The sequence below is a fragment of the Pan paniscus genome, chromosome 1 (assembly GCF_029289425.2).
Source record: "Pan paniscus chromosome 1, NHGRI_mPanPan1-v2.0_pri, whole genome shotgun sequence".
Lineage (NCBI taxonomy): Eukaryota > Metazoa > Chordata > Mammalia > Primates > Hominidae > Pan > Pan paniscus.
In genome coordinates this window covers 69,866,265-69,882,451 of record NC_073249.2, presented here as the reverse complement: position 1 = coordinate 69,882,451, position 16,187 = coordinate 69,866,265, and the positions used below count along the sequence as shown (strand labels likewise).

The window sequence follows — 16,187 nt, the reverse complement described above, 5'->3', positions numbered from 1 at the left end:
AAAACTGAAACACAGAGAAGCTAAGACAATTCTGTAAGATCACATATGTGACTGAGCCAAAATTCAAACCCAGGTTTGTCTTCTCCAGAGCCCTTTCACTTTCCCCCCAGGTGCCTCACTGTCATTCTCTCATGTCATAACTAGCTACTCAGTAAAGTTTGTTCAATGTCAAATGAATGAATATGTTATACTGCCCTGTGTTTAAAATGGATTAACTTTTCTTCATGGTAAAATCTTGACACAGTGTGATCAGTCTTTTCAGTTTAATACTGTGGTTTATCAAATCTTAAGATGCTATTGACTATAAGAAACACCATCATTGTTTTATGTACCACCTAGCAAGGGAAAATGCTGCCAATTTTTTGGTAATTTGTAGTAATATGCCATAATTATATGATGCATCCCAATTTCAAAGATGTTAAAGTGTTTAAAAAAATTGTCAGAATCAATGTAACATGGAAGTAGGCTACATTTAATAGTTCACTTAAGTTTTAAAAGCTGATTAAAATATTTTAAAAAGCTGGGGAAGGGATCAAGTCCAGTTATTAATGCTTTGGGTTTTAGTTCCATTTAATTTTCAATTTGCTTTTTTTGATATTAGGAAAGTCTCACAATAATAAACAATCATAGCTATTAAAACTGATAATCCTTGGTTTTTAGTACCCAGATCCTGACTTATTTACCTGTTTCTAATAAGATTATGCTTTATAATGTGAACTATTGTATTCTAAACTTAGAATAAGTATGTCTGGTTCAAGTTCAGTTTCAAATAAAAACACCTTTATGCTAATTTTTTTTTCTTTTTTCTTTTTTGAGACAAAGTCTTGCTCTGTTGCTCAGGCTGGAGTGCAGTGGTGCCATCTCCACTCACTGCAACCTCCACCTCCCAGGTTCAAACAATTCTCCTGCCTTAGCCTCCTGAGTAGCTGGGATTACAGACGCCTGACACCACACCTGGCTAATTTTTGTATTTTTAGTAGACATAGGGTTTCACCATGTTGGCCAAGCTGGTCTCGAACTCCTGACCTCAGGTGATCCACCCGCCTTGGCCTCTCAAAGTGCTGGGATTATAGGCATCAGCCACCACGCCTGGCCTATCCTATATTCCTTGAATAGTCTATGTTACTGTGTTAAGATTATAAACTATCTTAGAAAAATGCTTTGAATAATGATGATATAATCAGATTTTCTGGGCCATTTTGGAAAACCATAATCTTGAATTTATTTGCAGTAGATTTTATTATATACCTGGGAAAGAGAAAATGTCTAATTTTAAATCTAGAGTAATTTATAAAAATTATGGAGTTAAGTAAATTGGTATAATGAAGACTACTGAGTGCTAGCCTCTGGACCATTATAAAACTATTAAGTAATAGAATGTCTTGAATAGTCTTTTTGGAGTTTATATTAGGCTCATATTTAAGAACTGCTAATGAGGTACACCATGGCTGCATGAGGTTGTGGCAAGAGCATTGGACCTCAGTGAAGTTACTCACTCATCTTGAGCCTTAGGCCTTTACCTGTGTTATTTGCCCTGCATAACTCACAGGGCCTCTGAAGAAATGAGATAGTACATTTGAAATCACTTTGTACCCGGTAAAACATGCAAGTGAGGTTTTTTTTTTCTCATAGCCCTTTACAAGAGATGTGAAGTTCATACAATTTTGCTTAAGTGTATCCTTTTTCTCAAGAAGCTTATGCTATAAATAGAAATTGAAAATGTTTACCAATATAAATGACAGATTAAATGGAATCTGCACATAGATTACCTGGACTGTATCGATAGCATACTGTGCATTCAGTATTACTAGAAATAAGAGTATGTCTGTCTTTGAGAGGTTTGAGATACTCAGGGTTTTCTTCCTCTAAAAGGTGCTTTTATACTACATCTAATACTTGGCATATTCCCATCCCATGCCTCTTAATGAAAGGAGAGTTTAGGGAATTATTAAATGCTTATAAAGTCTAAGAGAAATTATTTAAATGGAGTCACTCTTTGATGGAGGACTGCTTTAAGTACAAGTTTAAGGTAAAGATAAGCCCTTCTTCCTCATAGAATGATAGACATTCAGTTTAACTTTGATATTCAAAATAGTGCTATAATTGTATATAAGGCTACCGGTGTGGTCTGACAGAAAATTATGCAAAGATGCCCTTACGAATAAAGACCTAGGCCCGGCATGGTGGCTCACGCCTGTAATCCCAGCACTTTGGGAGGCCAAGGTGGGCGGATCACGAGGTCAGGAGTTCGAGACCAGCCTGGCCAATATGGTGAAAACCCCATCTCTACTAAAAATACAAAAACTAGCCAGGTGTGGTGGTGGGCACCTGTAATCCCAGCTACTCGGGAGGCTGAGGCAGGAGAATCGCTTGAACGCGAGAGGCGGAGGTTGCAGTGAGCCGAGATCATGCCACTGCACTCCAGCCTGGGTGATGGAGCCAGAGTCCGTCTAAAAAAAAAAAAAAATACCTAAACCAAAGGACCACCTTATAAAACAACGTAGTAAAAATATCTACATCATTTGGTTATCTTGTTATTGGAAGACTTGAAAATGTTGATTAATTCAGAACAGGAATATAGTTTGAAATCTTCTCGTTTGAAATTCCATAATTGAGTTGTTTTCACTTAAAATAGCCGTTAGGTTGTTTAATCAATTCAGGTTATATATACCTACATAACAGTTATTCTCCTATGGCCAGATTCATTTCTTTCTGGAAATTATGACACTAATTTTATAATCCAAAAATATATTAGGACAAATTCTATTTACTTTTCCAGAAGTTAAATGGGTATTTTTGTTCTACTAGTGTGGTTTCTAGCTAAATAATCAGATAGTTGTTCTTAAATGCTTACTATTTTATCATGAACATTTGCTTCTCTAGCTGCTGTAGTTAGAGCATTCATTCTCCAGATAATTATTGAGCACCTACTTTGTGCCAGTCTCCATGCTTTGATTTGAGGGTGCAGTGGTGAACAAAAGCAGACAAGTGAGGAAGCCTCCTACCAAAGAAGGGTACTTGGTATTTTGTTCTCTCATACCTCTCTCTGGTACCCTGTGTCTTTCAAGTACTTTACTTGGCTATGGGCTATGTATATAGTAGCACATGCAGGAAATGCTTCTTAAATGAAAAGATGGGAACTGAAGTAGTGATTGATGTCTGTAGAGTCAGTTTGATTAAACATAGCTTAGTAAAAGCAGACAAACCAAAAACAGATTTTAGGTTTTAATTAAACCTGAAAAGGCTAGAAGTATAGAGAAGAAAAAGAGGAAGGTAGTTGTAATATGTGGAGTAACAGGAACTAAAATTTGCCTTTATTATCATGTGTGCAGGGTTTTTGTTTTTGTTTTAAAGAGACAGGGTCTCACTGTCACCCAGGCTGGCGTGCAGTGCAGTTATACTGCAGCCACAAACTCCTGGACTCAAGCTATCATCCTCCTGCCTTCGCCTCCCAAATAGCTGGGATTACAGGCACACACCACTATGCCCAGACAGGGTCTCAGTATGTTGCCCAGGCTGGCAAGATTTATTTTTAAAGATATCGATATAAGTTCTAAATACTTGATGTGTGAAATACTGAGATAGATATTTCATAGAATTTTAGAGCTGGAATATTTAAGGGGATCATCAAAGTTCCAGAATGTGGTTTTTGCAACTCAGAGCTAAGACATAATGCTTTTTTATACAGATGAATGAAACAAAACATAATAGAATCCAAATTTTGATAAATGTTTGGTTTTAGAATATGTTATGTGAGGTACTTGGAGAAAACATACTTTTATAGGTGGTTTTCTAGACTAAAATTAACATTTTAATAGGATCGGCTTCTCCGCTATCCCTATGCTATTGAACTATAGATGGTCTAAAATAAACCCTGGCCCACATTAATGTTTTTATTTAAAATTAATTTGCATTTCTTCAACACAAGGTTAAATAGAATGAGCGTATTGAATCTCAGGATGTTAACCCTAAAATTAAAATATTCCATAAATAATCCACAATGAGGGTCAGTCACAAATGGAATAGATAATTGAGTTGGTACCATAATACAGATTTTGGTTCTTAATTGAGCAATTTAGAAGAATTTTATTTAGTATTTCTTTCCTTCCTACAGCTACGGTTTGCTGAGAAAAAATGCAAATTTCTCCATCAAGACTATAAATTTTATATGGCAGGAAACTTGTCTCTAGTTCACTATCATCACTAGTTCACAACAGTTGTCACTTAGAAAGCTTGTCTCTACTTCTCTAGCATAAATAAAAGCTCTGTAAACCTTTGTTGAATAAATAAGGGATGATCATGTAATAAAGCTAGTATGTTTCACATTTTATATATTTTTAAATGTTTTCTCTTCCTATATTAGCAGTGAGTGAAGATCTTGTAATCAGGTTACGTCGACCCCCTCTAAGATACCCAAGATCTGGTAAGAGATTGTTTGTCTGTTGGTTTACCTTTGTTATAAATACAGTTTTATTTTTAAATATGGTTGTACATGTATTCATATGATTCAGAACTTAAAAGTTACTGTAAATATACATTAAAAAATCTCCCTGTCCCCTCTGTCGTTCAGCCAGCCAGTCTCTCTTCATCAAAAGCAACCAATGTTGTCAGTTTATATTTTTTGGAGATTTACAGAAATTCATGGATGAAATTATCTTGTCCTTTTTATAATACAAATTTTGGCTTTATAAACTCTCATTTCTGTCTTTTTTTTTTTTTAATTTGAGACAAGATCTCACTCTGTCATCCAGGCTGGAGTGCAGTGACACAACCAGGGCTGACTGCAGTCTCAATCTCTCTGGCTCAAGCAGTCCTCCTGCCTTAGCCCGCCAAGTAGCTGAGACTATGCATCCACCACCACGCCTGGCTGATTTTTGTATCTTTTGTAGAGATGGGGTTTTGCCATGTTACCCACATAATCTCAAACGCCTGGGTAAGTGATCCACCCACCTCAGCCTCCCAAAGTGCTGGGATTACAGGCATGAGCCACGGCACCTGGCTTACTTTTCTGTACTTTCTTGTTTATTTTTACTTAACATATATACAGAGATATTTCTATATTCATATATAAAAAGCTTCCTTTTTTAAAGAGATTGTTTCTTATATATTCCTGTGATTCTTTATGATGATTTTAAACTATGGTCAGGGACTTTATTCTTCCAGTATACTGCTAACAAAAAATTCAAGCTGGAGCTCTGTGGCACAGAACGACAAAATGTCCCTCCCTCAGTTATCTTTTTGACTAAAACGATTAAAAGTATTGCCCTGAAATTGATTTCATGACTATGAAGAAAACTAGTAAAGCCACTCCAAGCAGTCTACTTTTACTTCATTTTCCTTGTTTTTTTGGCTCTTAAAGATGCTTTATCATGGGAACTAAAAAGGAAATGTATTTATCTTTATATTAGGCTTCTGTAGCTTCCCATTCTCTTTATCAAAGAATGATGTTGATTTATTTCGATAGATAGTTGACTATCCTTTTAAGTATTCCAGTGGTAAAGATCTACTAAGGTTTTGTTAATGAACCTGTGGTAAAGAACCATATGATGCATTTCCTTTTCAACCCTAATCATTCTCTTGCTATGTCTCTTGCAGATTCGACATACAAAACAAATAGAAATACTAAAATGAGTGAATTATGTTCGTTTATTTCTATTCTTTTTTTTTTCCAGGCAGGGTCTCACTCTCACCCAGGCTGGAGTGCGGTGGCGTGATCTTGGCTCACTGCAGCCTCCTCCTCCTATTGTAGTCCCAGCTACTCTGGAGGCTCAACTGAGCCTCCTACTTCAGCCTCTGGAGTAGCTGGAACTACAGTCATGCATCACCATGCCAGGCTGATTCCTGTGTTTTTTATAGAGATGGGGTTTCACCATGTTGCCCAGGCTAGTCTCGAATTCCTGGGCTCTAGCAATCCACCCGCTTTGGCCTCCCAAAGTGCTGGGATTATTGGCATGCACAACTGCGCCCAACCCTATCTCTAATTCTTACAAGGTCTCTTTGAGGGTCCAGATTAATAGAATACAAGAGTATATATATCTAGTCATTGGCTTGAGAATACTAATTTATTATGTCAGCTTGTGGGGACACAGTCCCTATGACTAGGACCTCCCATAAACAGCCTTGGTTTTTGTTGTCTGTAATTATGCCTATGTTATTGCTTAAATTCATATAAAAACATGTAATCAATTTAGTCCTGCTAGTCTTCATTAAATTCACACTATTAGGAAAAAGGAGATAACAACTTACCAATTAAGGTTTTTCTCTTGATTTATTTTTTGTTTTTGTTTTTCTGAGACAGAGTCTTGCTCTGTCACCCAGGCTATAGTACAGTGGTGTGATCTCAGCTCACTGCAACCTCTGCCTCCCAGGTTCAAGCAATTCTCCTGCCTCAGCCTCCCAAGTAGCTGGGATTACAGGTGCCCACCACCACGCCCAGCTACTTGTTTTGTATTTTTAGTAGAGACAGGGTTTCACCATGTTGGCCAGGCTGGTTTCAAACTCCCTGACCTTGTGATCTACCCCACTTGGCCTCCCAAAGTGCTGGGATTACAGGCATGAGCCACCACGCCCGGCCTTTCTCCTTGATTTTTATTTTTATTTTTTATTTTTATTTATTTATTTATTTATTTATTTTTATTTTCTTGAGACAGGCTCTTGCTCTATCACCCAGGCTGGAGTGCAATGGCGTGATCTTGGCCCACTGCAACTTCTGCCTCCCTGGTTCAAGTGATTCTCCTGCCTCAGCCTTTCAAGCAGCTGGGATTACAGATGACCACCATGACACCCAGCTAATTTTTGTATATTTAGTAGAGATGGGGTTTCACCATGTTGGTCAGGCTGGTCTCAAACTCCTGACCTCAAGCAATCCACCTGCCTCGGCCTCCCAAAGTTTTGGGATTATAGGCGTGAGCCACCACACCTGGCCCTTTCTTCATTTAGAAAGTGAATTCGATACGTTGTTCACAGTAAGTTCAGTGTCCTTTGCTGTAATACGTTCGTTGAACGGGTTTTAATTCATTTCAGTGTCTGCCTGGCTATAGGACATGACATACCATGATTTGTGGTTTTAAATGAATCTACATTGAATGTTGTTAGACTTAGTTTTTTTTACATTTTAATTATTTTCTAAATTTGAAGATGAGCCAAAAGGGAAACGCTTCATTTTTCTTTATAAATCATTGTACCTTCCTCTAATTCATCTTTCACTTAAGTTCAGGCCACTTCTTTAGAGACTTAAAAAAGCTTTTTAGGCTGGGTGTGGTGGCTCACGCCTATAATCCCAGCACTTTGGGAGGCTGAGGTGGGCAGATCACCTGAGGTCAGGAGTTCAAGACCAGCCCGGCTGGCATGGCAAAACCCCGTCTCTACTAAAAGTACAAAATTAGCCAGGCGTGGTGGTGCTGTGCACCTGTAACCCCAGCTGCTTGAGAGGCTGAGGCAGGAGAATCACTTATACCCAGGAGGCAGAGGTTGCAGTGAGCCGTGATCACGCCATTGCACTCCAGCCTGGGCAAAAAGAGTAAAACTCTGTCTCAAACAAAAAAAAAAAACTTTTTTGGGAGGCCAAGGCGGGCAGATCGCAAGGTCAGGAGACTGAGATCATCCTGGCTAACACGGTGAAACCCCGTCTCTACTAAAAAATACAAAAAATTAGCCGGGCATCGTGGCGGGTGCCTGTAGTCCCAGCTACTTGGGAGGCTGAGGCAGGAGAATGGCGTGAACTCGGGAGGTGGTGCTTGCAGTGAGCCAGGATTGCGCCACTGCACTCCAGCCTGGGGGACAGAGCGAGACTCCGTCTCAAAAAAAAAAAAAAAACTTTTTGAAAAAGAGAACTTGGAACTGAAATAACCTAACACTCTTTGCTAGATCATTTTTATAAGCACCTTGTAATAAAAACTTTGTTTTTTATTGTCTGAAATTATATCATATTATTTAAATTCATTTTTTTGTGTGATTGTAAATTTAAAAAAGAGATTTTCATTTTAAAGTAATTTTCTGTGGGTTTAATAGGAAGAATGAGGCTGGGTGCGGTGGCCCATGCCTATAATCCCAGCGCTTTGGGAGGCCGAGGCGGGTGTATCACCTGAGGTCAGGAGTTTGAGACCAGCCCAGCCAACATAGTGAAACCCTGTCTCTACTAAAAATACAAAAAATTAGTCGGGCATGGTGGTGGGCACCTGTAATCCTAGCTACTTGGGGGGCTGAGGCAGGGAGAATTGCCTGAACCGGGGAGGTGGAGGTTGCAGTGAGCCGAGATTGCGCCATTGCACTCCAGCCTGGGCGACAGAGCGAGATTTGGTCTCCAAAAAAAAAAAAACAAACAAACAAACAAAAAAAACAAAGAATGACATTTTTCAATTCCTTTATAGTAATGTTAGTACACCTTGGAGTATATGAAATGGCCATTCGTGGAGCTTGAATACTAGTGATATCACCAGACTATTCTTTGCTCTCTCCTGCTGCCCCACTCTTGACTCTGTTCTCAAAAGCGTGATTGGCATCAAATAGTCTTTTTTTTCTTTTTTGAGACAGAGTCTCAATCTGTCACCCACGCTGGACTGTAGTGGTGCGATCTCAGCTCACTGCAACCTCCACCTCCCAGGCTTAAGCGATTCTCCTGCCTCAGCCTCCCAAGTAGCTGGGATTACAGGCACATGACACCATGCCTGGCTAATTTTTGTATTTTTAGCAGAGGCAGCATTTCACCATGTTTGCCAGGTTGGTCCTGAACTCCTGACCTCAAATGATCCACCTTCCTTGGCCTCCCAAAGTGCTGGGATTTACAGGCATGAGCCACTATGCCCAGCAGATAGTCTTAAAACTATCTGTACCAGGGGTTAGCAAGCTACCGCTTCTGGGTGAAATTGGCCTACAATCTTTTTAATCAGCCCATGAACTAAGAAGGAATTTTTACACTGCTGAAAAAGACAAAGCATGTAACAGAGACCTTATGTGACTCACAAAGCTTAAAATATCTACTATTTAGTCCTTTATAAAAAAAGTTTGCTGACCCCTGATTTATACTGATGGCAAGAATAAAGACAACAAGGCCGGGCACGGTGGCTCACACCTGTAATCCCAGCACTTTGGGAGGCAGAGGCGGGCGGATCACGAGGTCAGGAGATTGAGACCACGGTGAAACCCCATCTCTACTAAAAATACAAAAAATTAGCTGGGCGCAGTGGCGGGCGCCTGTAGTCCCAGCTACTTGGGAGGCTGAGGCAGGAGAATGGCGTGAACCCGGAAGGCAGAGCTTGCAGTGAGCCGAGATCCCACCACTGCACTCCAGCCTGGGCAACAGAGCGAGACTCCGTCTCAAAAAAAAAAAAGAATAAAGACGACAAATCACGCAAATGGTCATTTGTTTGTTGTCAGAGTAAATTCAGGAGTTATATACTTGCTCGAACATATATTTATTACAACACTCCATACTAGGTTGTACCCAGAGCACAAGAAGAAAGGAAACAAGCTGGGCCTGGTGGCTCGTGCCTGTAATCCCAGCACTTTGGGAGGCTGAGGTGGACGGATCACCTGAGGTCAGGAGTTCAAGACTAGCCTGGCCAACATGGTGAAACCCTATCTCTACTAAAATTACAAAAAATTAGCCAATTGTGGTGGCAGGCACCTGTAATCCCAGCTACTTGGGAGGCAGGCAGGAGAATCGCTTGAACCTGGGAGGTGGAGGTTGTAGTGAGCCGAGATCGTGCCATTGCACTCCACTGTGGGCAACAAGAGCAAGACTCCATCTCAAAAAAAAAAAGAAAGAAAGGAAACAATGACTCCTGTGTTCTATCCAGTATTCCTTTGAGAAAGCACAGTAGTCTTATTTATATTTTCATGTCTTTGTCCCCAGACAAAACACAAAGTAAGCCAAGTTTATGTTTTCTTGAGTGGCCTTTGCTCCTCACACCAAGTACCTCCCACAAATTTATAGGAATAGCAAAATCTACAGGAGAAATGTAGATGCTTTGGCACCTGGGCTTTCAAAATAACTAGGGAATTTTATAAGTTGTAAAAGGCCGGGTTATACCTAAGGTTTGAATTCCTTAAAAACTGTGGCCAAGTAAAAGAAAGTAAACAAAGTGGCACAATTAATGCTTGGTTTTCACTAGAGGGGATGACTGTTAAGTGATCTATCTTAAACATAAAGACCTCGGACTTCTGAAAGTAGCTTTTCCTAATTGGTTGAGGTTACTGGAAAATATAACACCTTCTTAAACAGCATGTTTAATTATTACCATTTGTCTATATATTTGCTAAAGCCACAGCCTTTATGATTTCTTTAATAATGTTTTAATATTAAGGATTTTTTGCTCAAAATATGATTTTAATTCTCAAAGCTTCTGTATGAACATTGGGAAGAGTAATACCTTTTTTAAAAAAGTATTTTTTTAAGGCCAGGCATGGTGGCTCATGCTTGTAATCCTAGCTGTTTGGGAGGCCAAGGCAGGTGGATCGCTTGAACCCAGGAATTTAGCCTGGGCAATGTGGCGAAACCTCGTCTCTACGAAAAAATGCAACTGTTAGTTGGGTGTGGTGGCACGTGCCTATATTCCCAGTTACTTGGGAGGCTGAGTCTGGAGGATCACTTGAACCCAGGACGCAGAGGTTTCAGTGAGCAGAGATTGTGCCACTGCACTCCAGCCTAGGCGACAAAAAGAGACCTTGTCTCAGAAAAAAGAGGCTGGGCACGGTGTCTCACGCCTGTAATCCCAGCACTTCGGGAGGCCGAAGCAGGTGGATCACCTGAGATCAGGAGTTCAAGACCAGCCTGGCCAACATGGCGAAACCCCGTCTCTACTAAAAATACAAAAATTAGCCGGGCATGGTGGCACAAGCCTGTAGTCCCAGCTACTCAGGAAACTGAGGCAGGAGAATCACTTGAACCCGGGAGGCAGAGGTTGCAGTGAGCCGACATTGCACCACTGCACTCCAGCCTGGGTGACAGAGTGAGACTCTGTCTCAAAAAAAAAAAACAAAAACAAAAAACAAAATCTAATGCTTTAACTTTCGACATGTAGCAGCCAAGTTTAAAATAGAGGTAGGTGAAAAACAAAAGAGGGAAATGAAATTAAAGCTTATGTAGTCATGGCTACTGATTCATCATCAGATCGCACTTAAATATTTATTTCCATTCTTTGCAGCTTGGGTAAAAAGGTGGAATGTTTAAAACCTTGCAGGTATCTAATTATTAAGCACTAATTTCAGACTTTTTCTTAAGTTGCTAAGTAACGTTAATCATAGTATGAGAAATATTAGCAAAAATCTGGACTGAACATCTTTATTCTATAATCATAAAATCTATTTTATTCATGGAACAAACTTTTTTTATTTTTATTTTTTTTGAGACAGGGTCTCACTCTGTCACCCAGGCTGGAGTGCAGTAGCGTGATCTCGGCTCACTGCAACCTCTGCCTCAAAGTGCTGGGATTACAAGGCATGAGCCACCATGCCCAGCCAAACATTTTTAAACACCTTCTTTATGTCAGTGACCGACCTAAGTGCTAGGATCATAAATAGCCATTCAGGTTTTTTTTTTCCTACCTCTTAGATGTACGTGATGTAATGGAAGAGAAAAACAAGTTTACAAATCTTTTTTTTTTTTAAGTGCTGAAATAGTGACATATGTCTGCGGGATCCTAGACGAGAAGCACCCTACTCAGTGGAAGAGGTTGAGGTGGTTTTATGAGTTGGAAATGACATTTGGATTGAATTTTGAGGGATGAATAGCAGGCAGAATGAGGACGGAGACTTGCAAATACTACAGTTTGCTTTATAATAGACATTTTACCTTTAGAGAGCATGCAATATGAGAAATTAAAGTCTTTTATATTACAGACAATACTCTCACACTAGCCATAATTCTTTATCTGAGACATTAAATAATGTTTAGAATGACATTCGAAATCATAGCAGGCTTGGGTTCTTGAGCTTTGTTTACCAGAATGAAAACCTTGTTTTAAAATGTATCTGTAGCCAAGACAGTAGATAACCTGATTCAATAATGATTGATTGTTAAATCTACGGGGATTATTATTATTTAAGATCTAATTCATAGATATTATTGGATTATAAAACACAAAATAGTACTTTTTTTGTTTTTAGTGATGGGATCAAGATAGCATTGCATAACTAGTTATTCTTGTTTTGAATACTATTGATAAATATTTGTTAGGAACATAGAATTCTAAAAAAGGATCTTTAGTTACTAGATTAAATCCAAAAGTCTGAAAAGTGTTGAAAAATGGATAGAATCCATGATTTATTAGATACTTCAAATATAATAACATGTTAGAAGTATTAAAATCAAATGGGGAGCTCCCTTATGTAAGCTGGCTAAAAAATAATTATTAAACCATCTCTCCATGCTAATTAGATAACACATAGATAAGCAGAAAAAAGATTGAATTTTAGGCAACTTGATATATGGAGAAATGACTGTTAAATGAATTGGCTCTAGACAAATTGACCTGGAACTTCAAATGTGTACAGAAATAAAACATATCTTCAAATGTATACAGATAAAACATACCTATCGAAAAAAGGGATTACTGTATTAGTCATACTACTGTACTGTGTACTGTACTGTACTATTCTGATAGCTCAACAAATGAATGTAAATCTCCAACATATCTTTTCCATTATTATAGATTCTAAAATCTATTCAGCCTTAGTTAAAGAGGTTTTGTCTACCATATAATTTTTAGAGTAACTATGTAAAACATAACACTGAAATATAAATGGGACCTTAGTAAAGCCTACTGTATTACATGAATTACACTTAGAAGTTTGTTGGAACCTCTCATATTAGGAAAAGTTCAGCTGTCAGCCATTTCTTTATTCATCTATTCAAAAAATTGGCCAAGTGCAGTGGCTCATACCTGTAATGCCAGCACTTTGGGAGGCTGAGGCAGGCAGATTACTTGAGCTCAAGAGTTCGAGACCAGCCTGGGCAACATGGCAAACAAAACCTTGTCTCTACAAAAAGTATAAATATTAGCAGGGTGTGGTGACATGTGCCTGTAGTCCCAACTACTCAGGAGGCTGAGGTGGAAGGATGGCTTGAGCCTGGGAGGGAGGGATTGCAGTGAGCCAAGATCACACCACTGCACTCCAGCCTGGACGACAGAACCAAACCATGTCTCAAAAAAAAAAAAAATTATTGATTGTTTACTATGTGCTGTTATGAACAAGACTGATGAGGTGGTAGGATTGTAATAGACTGGAAGTCAGAAGAACCTGCGGTCTTCTGGCTTTTTTTATTATTAAATTAGACCTATACCCTTAGACAAGTCACTTGATATCTATGAACCTTACTTATGAAAATCTTCCCTTATGATGAGATGGGAATCAGATGACATTCATGAAGGGTTTTTTGAAAATCAAATAGCATCATGCAAATATTAAGGACTTAGCATTTTAAGATAATAACAAAAATATGATTATTGATTCTTAAGAAAGCATCTTGTATTTGCATGCTATGTGAATAGTTACGTAAATGAATAAAGTAAAACTGCTATACAAAAATATGAAGTACTATAATAATTATGCACTTAGAGAATAAAACTTCAAAAAGAGAACAATACCTTTTTGTAGGAATGGAAATATTAATTAAAAATTTTTGGCCAGCTGTGGAGCTCATGCCTGTATTACAGTCTCAGTACTTTAAGAGACCAAAGTGCTGGGATTACAGGCTAGGAGATGGGAGGATTGCTTGAGGCCAGGAGTTTGAGACCAGCCTGGTCATGATGTAAAACCCCATCTCTTGTTTTAAATTAAAATCTTAAAAAATATTTTTTTGTTTGACTTTTCCTTTTTCTCCCTCAAAAAAGAGAAAAAGAAAGGACAGTGTTCCTAAGAAACCTAGAGCAAAATAGTACTTAATACACCAGAGTCTAGCTCTTTAAGAGTAACATGGTGTTATCAGCAGTTTTCTCTGGGTTAGTTTTTTTTTTTAAATAAAAAAATGTTGGCAAATATATTTCAGATACTGATTTGCACTTGCCACTGTCAAGAGGAAGTATTTTCAGTGGAACTCAAAGCTTGACTAGTATTATACTAATCTAATTAAATGGATTTAAAATAAATATTTTCAAATTCACCATATAATGTGTTAGCAGTTGCTTTCTATAATACTATTGTCCCTTTTAATAAGCAAATTGAGGTTAAAATCAGTAGAGATAAAAGCTGAAATTTTCTCAGCTTTGTTGAAGAAGTCTAAATCATGCTACTTCTCTACATATGATCCTTCAGCGATATTTTAACCCAATTGTGAAATACCTGCATTTGGGTACATCTCACTATTTTTTTTTTTAAGTTTCAGAATAGCCCATGTAAAAATACTATGTTCCAAGTTTATTTGATGTGTTTTGCTTATTTATTTTTGTTCAAATTCTCTTTTGCACTGGAAAACAGTGACATACATGGACCCGCCAGAACTAGACGTTTCTTTACCTTTCTTCCTCTTTGGATACACCAATGCTCGAAAGAACTGGGTTATCAGTCCAGTTAGTGTAGTTGGTTTTTAAAGGGAGTATAGGGGATTTGGCAAATAAGAGAATGAGAATATAGCAAACCTATACACACTAGAATATTTGTCAATGTAGAATTTAATGTTTTTTTTGCATACAAAGGTTACATTTTAGAGTAAAAATAGACCGGTGACTGAAGGAAAATTAAGCACTTCATTTCCTTTTTTTGTTTGAGACAGAGTCTTGCTCTGTCGCCCAGGCTGGTATACAGTGGCGTGATCTCGGCTCACTGCAACCTCTGCTTCCCAGGTTCAAACTATTCTCCTGCCTCAGCCTCCCGAGTAGCTGGGATTACAGGCACACACCACCACTCCTGGCTGATTTTTGTATTTTTAGTGGAGACAGGGTTTCACCATGTTGACCAGGCTGGTCTCAAACTCCTGACCTCAAGTGATCCACCCACCTCGGCCTCCCAAAGTGCCGGAATTATAGGCGTGAGCCACTGCACCCGGCCAATTCTTAGTGATTTAACAGAAAAAGAATTTATTTAATGTGTCCTCATGTTCATTTTCCTAAACGAGATGCTCTTTTATTTATTTCTAAGCTTTAACTTTTTTCCTAAGCTTTTGTTTATTCCTAAGCTTTAACTTTTGATGTTATATGTTTAATATTTGATGTATGCTTTTTTCTTCTAGAAGCCACCAGTGTCCAACAGAAGGTCAATTCCTCTGAAGAAGGTATTTTACTTGTAAATATCATATAATATATACTTTAAGTCTTTTTCTTTACATTAGAAGCCATTCTGATAGATATTTAAGAAGTGGGAACAGAGCCGGGGACTGTGGCACATGCCTGTAGTCTCAGCTACTCGGGAGGCTGAGGCAGGAAGATCACTTAAGTCCAGGAATTCTGGGCTGTCTGTAGTGCACTATGCCGATCAGGCGTCTGCACTAAGTTTGGCTTCAATATGGTGACCTCCCGGGAGCGGGGGACCACCATGTTGCCTAAAGAGGGGTGAATCCATTCAGTTCAGAAACGGACCAGGTCAAAACTCCCGTGCTGATCAGTAGTGGGATTGCAACTGTGAATGGCCACTGCACTCCAGCCTGGGCAACCTAGTGAGAGCCCATCTCTTAAAAAAAAAAAAACAAAAAGAAGTTAGAACAGAAAATAATGTGTTTTTCTTCAAGAAAAAAAATGCATGCTTATCTGAACTGTTAACTGGGCAGAAATAATAGGACAGATAGAATGAGTGATGACAGCCTTACATTTTAAGCATCTTTTGTCTATTTGGGTTCATTTTAAGCAAAGATAATATTTTCTATTATGGTATTAAAATAATCAGTTTTCCAAATTCTCATAACCAGTTTATGTTTGAAAAGTACAGGAGTAAAATTTAGTTTTTGTTGAAGCTCAGCATAATCTGAGGGTGGTCACTTGCATAATAGAATGTTTGTGTGCAGGTGTGTGTACACTACCCCTCTACCACCAACACACACACACAAATACACATCTGAATTTAACTACACACTAATTATATGTAGTTTTCCTCCCCATAAACTTTTTCCACTGTTTAACGCTCATCTGTTCATTTTTGACTCTACATTAAAGCCTTATAGTTTTTTAGATATTACTCTGAATATTTGTTTAGGAAAGTATTATGTGCCCCAGAGGACACAAATTGAGATAAATTTTAGTTCCTTTGGAACTTTGGGA

General features: G+C 38.5%; 1 protein-coding gene across 4 annotated transcripts in view; it reads left to right on the top strand.

The window, feature by feature from the left end:
- Positions 1 to 16,187, top strand: part of TOR1AIP1 (torsin 1A interacting protein 1) — a 39,088-nt gene that overhangs the window by 3,985 nt on the left and 18,916 nt on the right. For 2 of the 4 annotated variants that reach the window (XM_008978377.6, XM_008978378.6), the window contains exons 3-4: positions 4,367 to 4,423; positions 15,167 to 15,208. In XM_008978377.6, coding sequence (XP_008976625.1) covers positions 4,367 to 4,423; positions 15,167 to 15,208 — 99 coding nt within the window. Of the gene's footprint in view, positions 1 to 4,363; positions 4,424 to 15,166; positions 15,209 to 16,187 lie in introns of all 4 variants that reach the window. The other 2 variants (XM_008978376.5, XM_003824716.6) reach the window with 1 other exon arrangement.